This window comes from Pristiophorus japonicus, chromosome 14, assembly GCF_044704955.1.
Source record: "Pristiophorus japonicus isolate sPriJap1 chromosome 14, sPriJap1.hap1, whole genome shotgun sequence".
In the NCBI taxonomy this organism is placed as follows: domain Eukaryota; kingdom Metazoa; phylum Chordata; class Chondrichthyes; family Pristiophoridae; genus Pristiophorus; species Pristiophorus japonicus.
This window is the reverse complement of record NC_091990.1, coordinates 174,080,405-174,093,990: the sequence shown is the minus strand read 5'-3', so window position 1 is coordinate 174,093,990 and position 13,586 is coordinate 174,080,405. Positions and strand designations below refer to the sequence as shown.

Below are 13,586 nucleotides of genomic sequence, written 5' to 3'. Positions count from 1 at the left end.
CCCTATATTCGCTATAACCTAACTGTTAGAGGCATAGTAATTGGCCCTGTTGTATCACGCTACATCCCATCATTATGCACATAGGGTTAACGTTCAGTTCATAGGAGCTATGGCCCTGCCCTTGGAAGCTGCTGTCTGTGGTGAGCACAAGTGATGGGAGAAAGCCTGAACAGTAACAGCTGACAATACTGAAGGTGATTCAAAACGTTTTCATTCCATGCCTGAACTAAAGCTCCTGCTGAGTAAACGGACAAAGCAGGCAAGAGACAATGAGGGAAGCAGCACATGCATCATAAAATCAACTGAAACTGTATATCGTGAGAGAATAAAAAATGAAGTGATCAGAAAACATTGACTGATGATTCATTTATTACCGAGGCAAGGACCTGTTTATTTTCTGTTGCGCCTCTGTGCAAAACCAGAGGACTGTTCTTAACTGGAACGCCTAATTAAATTACTTAAATCTGGCTTTTTCACAAGCGTTTTTCCTGATGTGATATGCTGTGCTCCGATTTCCAAGGCATTGTGATGTCAATGACTATATTATATGCCTGTAATGCGGTACTCCATCATGATGACTGCCTGTGCTTGCCTTGTGTTGAATTTAACCAAACAAAATGATTTTGGTCATGAGAATATGATCAAAGAATATAGTATGCCATATAAATATGGGTGCCATTTTTTTTTGACTGCCCATACTGCGCCCACATTATGGGGATGTGCTAACACATTTATTTTCATTTGCTGAATGTACCATTTTCTACAGAACAGCTTAAGACTTTGCTAAAATGCTAGATGTTCCACCTCACCTGACACAGTGCAGTTCACAACCCTATGTCGGAAGCATATGGAAAAAAATAATTTCCTGGCTACAATCTGGACTAGCTATCACTCAGAGCACATTTCAAACATGTTCTCACATTAGTGATCAGATCTAGTGACCTCGTTCGACTTCACTATAACTCAGTATGAATTTCTGATAACAAATTCCCATCCCAGCGAATACCCATACTTTGGTTGTGGTGATTGCATCCTCTTTTGCATGATCGGGTTTCCAGGACTCATGGAAGTGAAGTCGAGGTCAATGATCAGCCATGATCTTATTGAATGGCGGAGCAGGCTCGAGGGGCCGAATGGCCTAGTCCCGCCCCGAATTCTTATGTCTTAGACCAAAAAGCGAATGAAGTGCACTTCAGCCACACTGCAGCTACGATTTTTTTATCTTGATAAGCAGAAGCATAATCGCACACAATCCTGAAGGTATGAAAAAAAAATTGTAACAAAACTGGACTTCAGCTTCTTAAAGTTCCCTCTGTGAGAAGCAAATGATATGTATCAACTTCCATTAGTTCGTTCAATTTTCTGTAGTCTACACAGAACAGCATGGTCTTCCTTGGCGTGTAGTTTGTGGTCAGCGACAAAGCAAAAACATTTGCTGCTGGCTCAGAAGTGAGCTTCCCACAAAGATCTTGCGATCTCTGTGGCCAGAAGTTTGGCTTTTCTGATATGCAGTTTAAAATTAACGGAGTATAGTGGGAATCCCATAGTGCGAGCTGCTGTGACATCAACAAGCTGTCTAAGCAGCCAATCACAATGCAGAATTCTCACAGACCGAGAACCCGGAAGCTCCGTTGATTCAAACTTTTGAAAAATGTTAGCGAGAGCAAAAGAAATATTGGGTTCTCGCATGGGGAAAAAGTAAACCTTATAAAGGAGGCGAAATTGCCCTTTTTTAACAGCCCCATTAGCGCCCCCCGGAGGCACTAATGAGGTTGCAATGAGGTCATCGCCTGGGGGAAGGGGTCGTTAGCGCCTCTGGAGAAATTTCCAAAGAGGTATGGGAGGCATTGTGTCATTAGTGCTGCGTCCCGCGATTTGTGCCCAGACAGGCGCATGCACGGCTTTGCGCTCCGCGGGGGAAATTGCCCTTGCAGGCGGCTAGGATGGTGCCGTTCGATGTCACTGCCCCTCCGCCGCCGGGGCGCCCCTGAAAGAGGAGGCGGTTTGCGCCGTGAACCGAATTTTTTTCTGTCAGCCCGGCAATGGCGCCCCTCGCCTCGACTGGTCTGCCATCCTGCAGCCCGGCGCTCCGTTACGGGTGCAGGGCTGTTGGCCCGGCCGGGGGCGTCCCCGCTGGCCCAGTGGCAGCTGCCAAAGGGACTGCAGCGCGCGCAGCGACCCTCCCCTTTAATTGATGGGGCAGGGCGCTCTGCCGCATTCGCCGCCACGTGGAGTAGCCGCTCAGCCCTGATGTTGCCGGCGGGGCAGCGGGCTCCAGAGCACACCGCTATGCCGCCCCGGAAGTGCTCCTCCACGGACGCAGAGCGCCTCCATTGAGAAATGGGCTGAATTCCACGCCGGAGGCGGGACTTCTGGGCTGGCCAATAAATGTCCCGGCCCCAGAAGGTTACCGCCTCCAAACAGGGCGCGGGGCAATTTCACCCCCAGAATTTCTTAAAATGAATAAATTTGACACTCCACAAAACTAAAGTTTAGTTTTTCAGGGTTGTAACGTTTGTTTAGCAGTAGTCATTAGCTGGATCGCCATTTGAGGTTTATAACCGCAATATTTGTTCAGAAAAGTGGAAGTTTTCATCTGGTCAGTGATTTCACTGATTGCCGACTCTGATGGAGGTGGGTGTGGTCTTGTGGCCTGTGGAGGAGCAGATCATCATCATCACCATCACAGGCAGTCCCTCGCAATCGAGGAAGACTTGCTTCCACTCTTAGAATGAGTCCTTAGGTGGCTGAACAGTCCAATACGGGAACCACAGCCCCTGTCACAGGTGGGACAGATAGTCGTTGAGGGAAGGGGTGGGTGGGACTGGTTTTGCCGCACGCTCTTTCCGCTGCCTGCGCTTGGTTTCTGCATGCTCTCGGCGATGAGACTCGAGGTGCTCAGCGCCCTCCCGGATGCACTTACCCCACTTAGGGCGGTCTTTGGCCAGGGGACTCCCAGGTGTCAGTGGGGATGTTGCACTCTATCAGGGAGGCTTTGAGGGTGTCCTTGTAACGTTTCCTCTGCCAACCTGGGGCTCATTTGCCGTGTAGGAGTTCCGAGTAGAGCTCTTGCTTTGGGAGTCTCGTGTCTGGCATGCGAGCAATGTGGCCTGCCCAGCGGAGCTGATCAAGTGTGGTCAGTGCTTCGATGACAGACCGCAACTTCAGGATTTCCACGCTCGGCTGCTCATGCGCTAAATTCTGAAGTAGCAGTCAGTTTGAAAGGCAAAATGACGGCGAACACTACCAGTTCGCTGTCATCAGAACCGCACAGGCCAAAATGTTTATCCTCGTAACCGGTAGTTTTTGATTAACAACAGCCAACTGCATCTGTATAGTAAAATGGGCATCTGTTTAGTAGTTTGAAGGCTAAGCACCTCCCTAGATATGAATGAGTGTCTTGGGGTTCGACTTAGCATTTATTTCAATATGCTGTTAAAACTCTCTGCAGTCAGTTTGTCTGAGAATGCTATGGGGTTGACTGGAGATGTATGTTTGGTACTATTCCCATAATTGTGAAACTAACTAGGACATAAATCTTACACCCTGATCTTTAGCTCTCAATGTGAGCATACATTTCTAACTGAGAGGCGGCAACTCCATCTGCTTTAGTTGATGTGAGAGCTACTGCGCTCTGATATCAAGAAGTGTACTACACTATAGGCAACATGTACCACATCCTCAGTCCAAATCCCCTGGGAGGACAGATGCACCAACGTTGGCCTCCTCTACCAGACCAACATCCCCAGCATCGAAGCACTGACCACATTCGATCAGCTCCGCTGGGCAGGCCACATTGTTCGCATGCCACATTGTTCGCATGCCAGACACAAGACTCCCAAAGCAAGCGCTCTACTCGGAACTCCTTCACGACAAACGAGCCAAAGGTGGGCAGAGGAAACGTTACAAGGGACACCCTCAAAGCCTCCCTGATAAAGTGCAATATCCCCATTGACACCTGGGAGTCCCTGGCCAAAGACCGCCCTAAGTGGAGGAAGAGCATCCGGGAGAGCGCTGAGCACCTCGCGTCTCATCGCCGAGAGCATGCAGAAATCAAGTGCAGGCAGCGGACAGAGCGTGTGGCAAACCAGTCCTACCCACCCCTTCCCTCAACGACTATCTGTCCCACATGTGACAGGGACTGTGGCTCTCGTATTGGACTGTTCTGCCATCTAAGGACCCATGTTTAGAGTGGAAGCAAGTCTTCCTCGTTTCCGTGTCCTAAGTTACTTTTGACAGGCTTTGGCCTACCCTATCATCATGCTGACTAATAATGGGCAAGGTTGCCCAATTTACCAATTTTTTGACAATGATCACATATTCTACAATATGATTTCATAGCCTAGAAATATCAAGCCAATAAAAATGTTTGTGGTTTATGTCCCAATGTCCAACAAGTAGAATGTTGTGTGGCACTTAAAATAAAATTCTTATTTGCCTTTTCTTTTGGTCAGTCGGGTCTCTGATACACAGAGTAGGCCATCATTATGCTTAAGCTTCTCCAAATCGGTTCCGGTTGAGTATCAGAGAAAAAGTTGTGTTTGCGAAGTGCCTGTGCTGTTGCCCTGGCATATCCTGGATATTCTTGTGTGTATTCCATCAATCCCTGACATTTATTCTTCTTGTGAAATTTCAGGAGGTCTAAAAAATGGAACCAGTGGAGAAATGGCACAAAGACTTGCTCATACTCAAGCTTCTGGACAAAAAGTTGAACTCAAAGAAAAATGGGACCACAGGTAAGGAGGATGGACATGGGTCTGCAACTGCTGTACATTTTAAAGGGGTAGAAGTACACTTTTCCAAACAATTTTAATTAAAACCCCTTAAATATGTCATAATTCAATATCGTTAATATACAATATTTGGGTGGGGGAGTGCGAGAGTGTCCAGTCGCTTCTCCTTAGCTTGGAAGCAACGAGACAAATTGTAATGCCTCGATTACCCAGATGTAATCAGTAGAAGAAGGAATGAGCAGGAAACCTTCTTTGTCTGAATGACTGAGTACCACACCAGTTGGTGCATTTACCCACGGGGTATGATGGGCGTCAGGGGAAGGGGGAATTGAACTAATGCTGAGAAAATGTTTCCCCTGGCTGGAATTCAGCTTGAATATACACTGACTATATAAGTGTTGCTCCAGAGCTTACTGTGTTGTTTCTGATCATGAGGTAGGCAGAAAAGTAATTACACAATCCTGTCAGGACTGCGCTGTTGCAGGTCAAAGCATTGAACCGGAGAGAGCCTGAATGAGTTACAGGATCAAAAACCCAACTCGGGACTTTTATGGCACCTTCACATTAAAATCAACATCTTTATATTATTTTCAACTGTGTTTTTATTTTTTTAGTTTATTCCCTGCCACAGACTATACCCACAAGGGAGCAGGTGGGGAATGATGGTCTCACAGGCCTCCAACAGTGCTATCTCGTTGAAACGTATACAATTCTGACTGGGTTGGATAGACTGGATGTGGGGAGGATGTTTCCCCTGACCGGGAAGTCTAGAACAAGGGGTCACAGTCTCAGGATACGGGGTAGGAAATTTAGGACCGAGATGAGGAGAAATTTTTTAACTCAGAGGGTGGTGAACCTGTGGAATTCTCGACCATAGCAGGCTGTGGAGGCCAAGTCACTGAATATATTTAAGAGGGAGATAGATAGATTTCTAGAAACAAAAGATATCAAGGGGTATGGGGAAAAGGCGAGAATATGGTGTTGAGATAGAGAATCAGCCACGATCATATTGAATGGCGGTGCAGGCTTGAAGGGCCGAATGGCCTACTACTGCTCCTATTTTCTATGTTTCTACTCTTTAGCTATTTGTTGGAGGACAATGGCAGGTGCAAGAGAAACCTGAGAATACTTGCACTTAAAAAAAATGGTTCCCTCAATGATCTAGAGGCCAAACATGCCATCAGCTCTAAGCCAAAGACACCAGAAAGTCCTAGATTCCATTCCTGGTCTGTGTATGGTTAGCTGTGCTTCAGCTGAGGGGGCAGTTGGGTGCTCCAGTTGACCTCAGTGTCTGAGCAAGGTACGGATAAAAATATAATTCCCCAGGTTTCTGCCCCTGGTCATTGCTGGGAAGTGCGGGTGAAGACACCTTTCATGATAGAATAGCCGGAACCCATGGGCTGTTCCTCAGCAAAAGCTACCACATTCAAGACAGCCAGGAAGAAAATGAGAAGATTACCTCCCTTTTAGTGTACAGTTCTGGTCTCCTTACCTAAGGAAAGACACACTTGCCTTAGAGGGAGTGCAATGAAGGTTCACCAGACTGGTTCCTGGGATGAGGGGATTGCCCTATGAGGAGAGATTGAGTAGACTAGGTCTATAATACCTAGAATTTAGAAGAATGAGAGGTGATCTAATTAAAACCTATAAAATTCTTAAGGGGCTTGACATGGTTAATGCTGAGAAAATGTTCCCCCTGGCTGGGGAATCTAGAACAGTCTCAGAATAAGGGGTCGGCCATCTAGGACTGAGATGAGGAGAAATTTCTTCACTCAGAGTGTGGTGAATCTTTGGAATTCTCTACTCCAGAGGGCTGTGGAGGCTCAGTCTTTGAGTATATTCAAAACAGAGATCGATAGATTTTTGGAAACTAAAGGAATTAAGGGAAATGGGAATAGTGCAGGGAAGTGGAGTTGAGGTAGAAGATCAGCCATGATCTTATTGAATGGCGGAGTGGGCTCGAAGGGCCAAATGGCCTACTCCTGCTCCTATTTCTTATGTTCTTAGGAAGCGTTTTGACATTTCTCAGCAAATCTCGGAAGGCATGATTGCATGAGAGTTTTATGGAATAGCAAATTTGAAGACCAAAGCTCTGCCATTTTATGACACAGTCACTTCCAAGTAATCATTAAGAGATGCACTAAATTGACAAATGATGCAGATGGTGAGATGTCTTACTGAAATATCGCTGTTTCAGCACCCTCTAGTGATGGTATAAAAACATTAATAACCAAGGTTAGGAAGCCTCGTGTTAACTACATTCTGAAAGACATACTTTTGAAGAACGGGTTTTATAGATACTTGACACAGTAATACTTTTACAGGCAAATCAAATGGACCTCAGAAGAGTAGGGTACACATTTAACTGTAATTCCTCCCATGGCAAGACACTTTACAATAAAAAAAATCTTTGCAATTAACAGTGCTAAGATTTCCAGTTATCTCTGAATGGTGGATGACAATCTCACGATGATTCCTCCATATTGTGTAATGTAACAGCATTTCATTCATTGCCTGTATCTATAATGACTACCGTTGGCAGACTAAATCAGCATTCCTATAACAGAATCTAGCCCGAATTAATCCTCCGCTATCATATGGTGACAAGATACCGGTATGATATATTGTTGTTAGAGTATTTGGTGAAATGGGTATTACTGCACTATTAAAGTAGGAAATATCCACACTTCAAAACCTTTCAGATATCTGCCTATGCACTGTTATGTTGTACATAAATTAAATTCAAAAGAACACAGTTTTCTCGGATTGCTTTTGCTCTGCAAGCTTCCATCTTCTTCCTGTAATCTTTATTCTTTTTGCGTACCTGCCCAGTCACCTTCTTCAGCAGACACCTAGCCGGGTCGTAGCCGGGTCCAAGCCCTCCACCAATGTCCTTGTTGACAACCAACAGGAGGTGCGAGCGAGTGCCCAGACAATACTCCCTTCCAATCCCTGCCCTTTGACCCCAGGGCATACTGCTCTCCACCTCATGCCTTGCTGCTCAACGCAGCTCAGATCAGAGACAAGTAGAACTCAAAGCTGCTTTTATCCAAAGTCTGCAGCATTGGATATTGCCATAGTACTATTCCAACCTGTTATTCACCACCAGTGTACAGCAGTTTGTTCCGGGATGCATGGCTTCACCGTCGGCTCTTATTAACAAATTTACAGTGTTACCCAGAATACACGGCAACAAAGCAGAAACACCCACCCCTCCTCCCACTTTCACCCAGCGGTGATGCAAATACAGGTTAGACCTCCCTTATCCGGGACTCCCTTATCCGGCACCACCCCCTCGTCCGGCATGATTCTGGTGGCCGGGGGCGCGTGCGCAGAACGCGGCCAACCTCCATCCCGACTTTGGGGCCGCACCGACACTCGGCCCGCTGGGGCCCGCTTACACTTCGGGCACACCCGTAGGCACCAACCTCCTGCTCCCCCTCCCCCTCTCCCGAACTCGGGCTGACCTCCGTTATCCGGCAAAATGCCTTATTCGGCAGAGGCCAGGTCCCGAGGGTGCCGGATAAGGGGTGTCCAAATTACTTTTACAGGTACAGCTAGAATTTTTGGGGGGGGGGGGTTGTTTCAGGTGTAAAGTGAATATAACTGAATTTAAAGTAAGAAATATGAATGATGATCACATCCTCCATTATTTACTTGAGTACCTCTTCCTTTTCAGGAATGATAGCTAAGCACCTCCAGCAAACATATAAGATCCACAACTGTGTGCAGTCCTCCATCACCCGCTCAGCATGTGATACAGGTTGGTATTCTCCCTCACATACTGCCGCCTCGGCAATTGAAAGAACAATTAGCTTTTGTTTCTGGAGAATGGCTGGTGCATAAAGAGTAACAGCTGAATCTATATCACTGATCAAAACACAGGCTGACAAGATAAATATGGATGAAGGAAGCCATTTGGCCCATTGGGAAAAAGTACACTTCCACAATCACAATGTCTTTCAAATTATTCCCAAGTTTTTTCCCGCCACTCTCCAACTGCAAAGTCCTTGTCATGTCTGAAATTTAATTGAGGGCAAAATTGCCTCTTTTTATCGCCCCGTTAGCGGCTCCAGGGGGGGGGGGGGTGAGACAGTTTTTACCCGGGGGGGAGGGGGGGGGTTTACCGCCTCCTGGGAAATTGCCACGGCAGCATCACGCCCAAGGGTTAGCACCCCGAGCCGCCATGCATCCCGCCGATGACGTCATCGGCGTGCACATCGGCTCCTCACTGCTCCGCGCTGACCCCTTAACGCTCGGCGGGGGAAATTTTTGTCAGCCGACTCTCGGGTTGGCACGGCGATGGCCGCCCTATTGTGGTCCGGGCCGCCTCCGTACAGCCCGGCGCTCTGTCTTGGGTTCTGGGGCTGCTGGCCCCAGTCGCACGATGCCCTGGTGTCTCATTGGAGGCCATCGGATGCGTACAGAGTGTGCAGAGCGGCCCTCCCCTTTAGTCGAAGGGGAAGGGCGTTGAAGCGCGTCAACACCACGTGGAGCATCCGCGTAGCACTGAACATTTCGCCCCAGTAGCGCCCCCCCCCCCCCGGGTCCCGCTCCTGAAGGAAGTGGAGCGTGAGAGATTGTGCTCAGCTTCCTTTCAGAGGCGGTGAGGGCGATTCCACGTCAGGGGGGGGGGCGGGATGTCCCTGCCGGACGCTAAAAGTCCCAGCCCCGGAAGTTTACTGCCCCCAATCAGAGCGCGGGGCAAATTCGCCCCAACGTTTTTTTTTCTTATGTCAACCTTTTGAAACTAGCAACTTTTGTGCCTCTTTTCTGCACCGTCTTTGGAATGTTTCCCTGTATCTTGGTCACCAAAACTGTGCAATATTCTGGTCAGGTCACATCTAAAGCACTGTACCTCGTCACAGTATGACATCCTGCAACATGAAAATACAAGATTCAAAATATTTAACTGGAGGAGGGCTAATTTCAGAGAGTTAGAAAAGGATCTGGCCCAGGTGGATTGGAATCCAAAATTGATAAGCAAAATAGTGATTGAACAACGGGAGGCCTGCAAAGAGAAGGCCATTTGGGTGGAGAGTAGACACATTCCCACCAGTGTGAAAGAAAGGGTGTCCTCCAGTGCTAGAGCTCCATGGATAACTAAAGATATAGAGGTTGAAATTCGGTTTCGTATCGTTTGGGGGTGGTAATCGAGGCAAATCGGGTCCTCCTGCACCCTGTAAGATCTGACAGAAGAAACTCATCTGTGACCACAGCAAACCTCGCTGGGTACAGGTATATTGTTTATAAGCACAATAGATTTTATTAAGTGGTTTATTTTCAGTGCAAATAAATAATACTTAACAAGGCGATAGTCGACAGTGGTGGCCCTCCAAGTGACTGTGGCACTATCTCTTGCTGTGTTCTGTTGACTGTAGTTCTCCTTCAGTCTTCCCCTGTGTTTGCACAGCCTTTAGGGTTCAATAGCTGCTTCACTTATACACTTTTTCCCTTGCAAGTGCTTGTGACAGCTTGCAGCTCTTTGGGTTCCCACTACATCTCATTCAATGATCAGCCATGATCTTATTGAATGGTGGTGCAGGCTCGAGGGGCCGAATGGCCTACTCCTGCACCTATTTTCTATGTTTCTATGTTTCTATTCTAACACTCCTGCCTCTGACCTACAATAGCACAGTCGACAGTTATCTTGCTAGCCTCCTTTTTGCTGAAGGAGCCATTTTTCTCTGAGAACTTATACACAGACAATTAGACATAACTTTCATCGACTGTCATCTAGCCTGGTCTTACAACTTTAGCGATAAGAAATGATATCTCCTTTCATGGCTAATTAATGTTCTGTCCTTGACCATATCCTGGATTCTAACAGAACAGAGTATTCTCATTACTTCAGCAGTCAACACAATATTGGCTCAATTTATCATCATGCTTTGCTACTTAGTTTTCACCATGATTGGCTAAGCTTGCCCATATTTTAGTTACTTTTATCATATAACAGTGAAACAAAAGCATTATTACACATTTAAAAACATTATGCAGGTAAGTTCTATTCTTACAGCCGCCACGGAAGTCTTGCCCTGGCTGCGAAATTCCGGTTACCGTCGCTCACAGGAAGTGGTTTTGGGGCGGGATCGGGGGGGGGCGGTACACGGCCATTCCTCGTAGCGCTGAAGTGTTTCAACGCCCAACCCCTTCCATTACAGGGAAGGGACACTGCAAACTCTGCAGGCTCTTTGAAATCCTCGAGTGGGCCATCAGGGCTAAGGGGTGCCGTGGCCATAGCCCGGCACCAAAAGGGAGTTCCGGGCTGCATGGTCGTGACCCGTACCCCGCGACAGAAGCAACCAATGGCCCGAAAGGTAAGGGGGGGGGGAAAATAAAACATGGCAGCGTGCAGCTCAATGGACCTCCCCTTTAAGTTTCGCCCCGCGATCGATGGGTGATCAGCCCGGCTCGTGACCTGCGAGGCTCGCGCTGGCATCGCCTGGTGGCGGCCTCACGGGGCGCTGGCCAATTTCCCGCCGCGGGATGAAAAGGAGTTGCCGCGCACACCGATAACGTCATCACCGGAGTCGCAGTGGCCCGGGTTGCTACCCCACGGGGTGAAGGCAGTTTTACACTCCGTTAGACCCCCCTCCCCTCTCCGGAGGAGCTAATGTGAGGCACAAAACCGGGGAATTTCATCCCCATAGAGACTGAAATGAAAAAAAAAAGGCGGCTTATGACAAATGTTCTATATTCATAATACAGTATCATCATCATCATAGATGCTCCCTCAAAACGAGGATGACTTGCTTCCACGCCAAAAAAGGATGAGCTCACAGGTGGTTCAATGAAGGACCCGAACTACATCCTGAAGGGTGGAAGATGCCTGTGCGTGGATTTTTTTATCGTGGGGTGGCCGTTGCACGCTAGGTCTTGGTCCAGTGGCATGGATTACCCAAGGCATTTGGAGACCAGCTCTGCTGCATGGATCTAGTGCGCACACATATCGCAGTGTGGGCTGGTCCGTGCTGCCCCTGGGCCCCTGGCCCCGAACTCACACCTCCCCTGGGCTCCGATAATACAGTATAGAATCAAGATGAATACAGAAAGTACAGAGAAGATCTAAAAAAGGGAATAAGAGGGGCAAAGAGCAGTGGGGGGGGGGGGGGGGGCGGGTGGAGAATAGATTAACGGCTAACATAAAAGGGAACACAAAGTTCTTTATAAATGTATAAATAGTAAAAAGATAGTCAAAGGAAAGGTGGGACTGATTACGGACCAAAAAGGAGATCTTCTTGTGGAAGTTGCTGTGGTACTAAAGGAGCACTTTGCATCTGTCTTCACTAAAGAAGAAGATGCTGCCAATGTAGCAATTTTAGATAGGATACAAATAGATGAAGACGATGTACTTAAAAGGTTGGCAGTGCTCAAAGTAGAAAAGTCACCCGGTCCAGATGGGATCCTAGGTTACTGAGAGAAATAATGGTAGAAATTGTGGCTGCTCTGGCCATAATCTTCCAATCCTCCTTAGATATTGGAATGGTGCCAGAGGATTGCAAATGTTGACGGTGGATAACATTTAGAGACAATCACCTGGGACAAAATTAATTGGCACTTGGTAAATGATGGGCTAATAAATGTAAGCCAGCACAAATTTGTTAAAGGCAAATCGTGCTTGACTCACTTCATCGAGTTCTTTGACGAAGTAACGGAGGGTTGATGAAGGTAGCGCGGTTAATGTACATATGGATTTTCAAAAGGCGTTTAGAAAAGTACCACTTGATAGGCTTGTAAGTGGCAGAACAATTTGAGAAGGCTGCTAAAAAGCACACTGGATCCTTGGTGTTATTAATAGAGACAAGAGTAGAAGAGCAAGGAAGTTATGCTTTATAAAACACTGGTTAGGCCTCAGCTGGCATGTTGTGTTCAATTCTGGGCCCCACGCTTTAGGAAGGGTGTTAAGGTCTTAGAGAGAGGGTTCAGAAAGGGTTTACTAGTTAGGCACCAGGGATGAGGGACTTCAATTACGTGGGGACATTGGAGAAGCTGGGGTTGTTCTCGTTGGAGCAGAGAAGGTTAAGAGGAGGTTTGATCGAGGTGTTCAAAATCAGGTTGGGGTTTGGAAATAAGGAGGATCTGTTCCCAGTGGCAGACGGGACACAGATTTAAGGGAATTGGCAAAAGAACCAGAGGCGCCATGAGGATTTTTTTTAACACAGCGAGTTGTTTAACACAACTGGAACGCACTGCCTGAAAGGGTGGTGGAAGCAGATTCAATAGTAACTTTCAAAAGGGATTTCAATACATACGTGAAGGGAAAAAATTGCAGGGCTTTGGGGAAAGAGCAGAGGGGGAGGACTCTTTCAAAGTGCCGACACAGACACGATGGATCGAATGGCCTCCTTCTGCACTGTATCATTCTATGATTCTATGTACTCTACTAATCTAGCTATAAAGATCAGCATTCTATTTGCTTAGTTGATTCCAGTTCCACAGTAACTGAGCATGTTTTACAATCACCTCTCAATCACTTTGAACTTCACCCTTAGCTAGTTTCAATATCAGTCATAAAGTGCTTGCCACTTTTTTATTTCAATTCAATTTATTTAATTTGCCACCGTTCTGCCCACTTACAGAATGTATCTAGTTCATTTTGTACATGCTTGGCTGGCTGTAACTTGACTGTTCCCCTTAGTATAGCTTAATATTGTTTTGCAAATTTGAACAGTTTCTGAAGTCATTAATATAAATTAGCAACAGCAGGGATCTCCACATGTGGCAATCTGCTCAGTAATTACCCCCCACCCCCTGCCCCCACCCAACACCACTCTGGTAAATGCTTCATTTCCCTTAACCAATTTCTTGGCCATTTCCGAGCTCTGCCTTGGATAGCTGCCATCTTAAGCT

General features: G+C 47.0%; 1 protein-coding gene across 2 annotated transcripts in view; it reads left to right on the top strand.

Moving 5' to 3' along the window:
- Positions 1-13,586, top strand: part of LOC139279551 (uncharacterized) — a 46,529-nt gene that overhangs the window by 9,402 nt on the left and 23,541 nt on the right. For both annotated transcript variants that reach the window (XM_070898675.1, XM_070898676.1), the window contains exons 2-3: positions 4,637-4,736; positions 8,413-8,496. In XM_070898675.1, coding sequence (XP_070754776.1) covers positions 4,649-4,736; positions 8,413-8,496 — 172 coding nt within the window. In that variant the 5' untranslated portion in view covers positions 4,637-4,648. The remainder of the gene's footprint in view (positions 1-4,636; positions 4,737-8,412; positions 8,497-13,586) is intronic.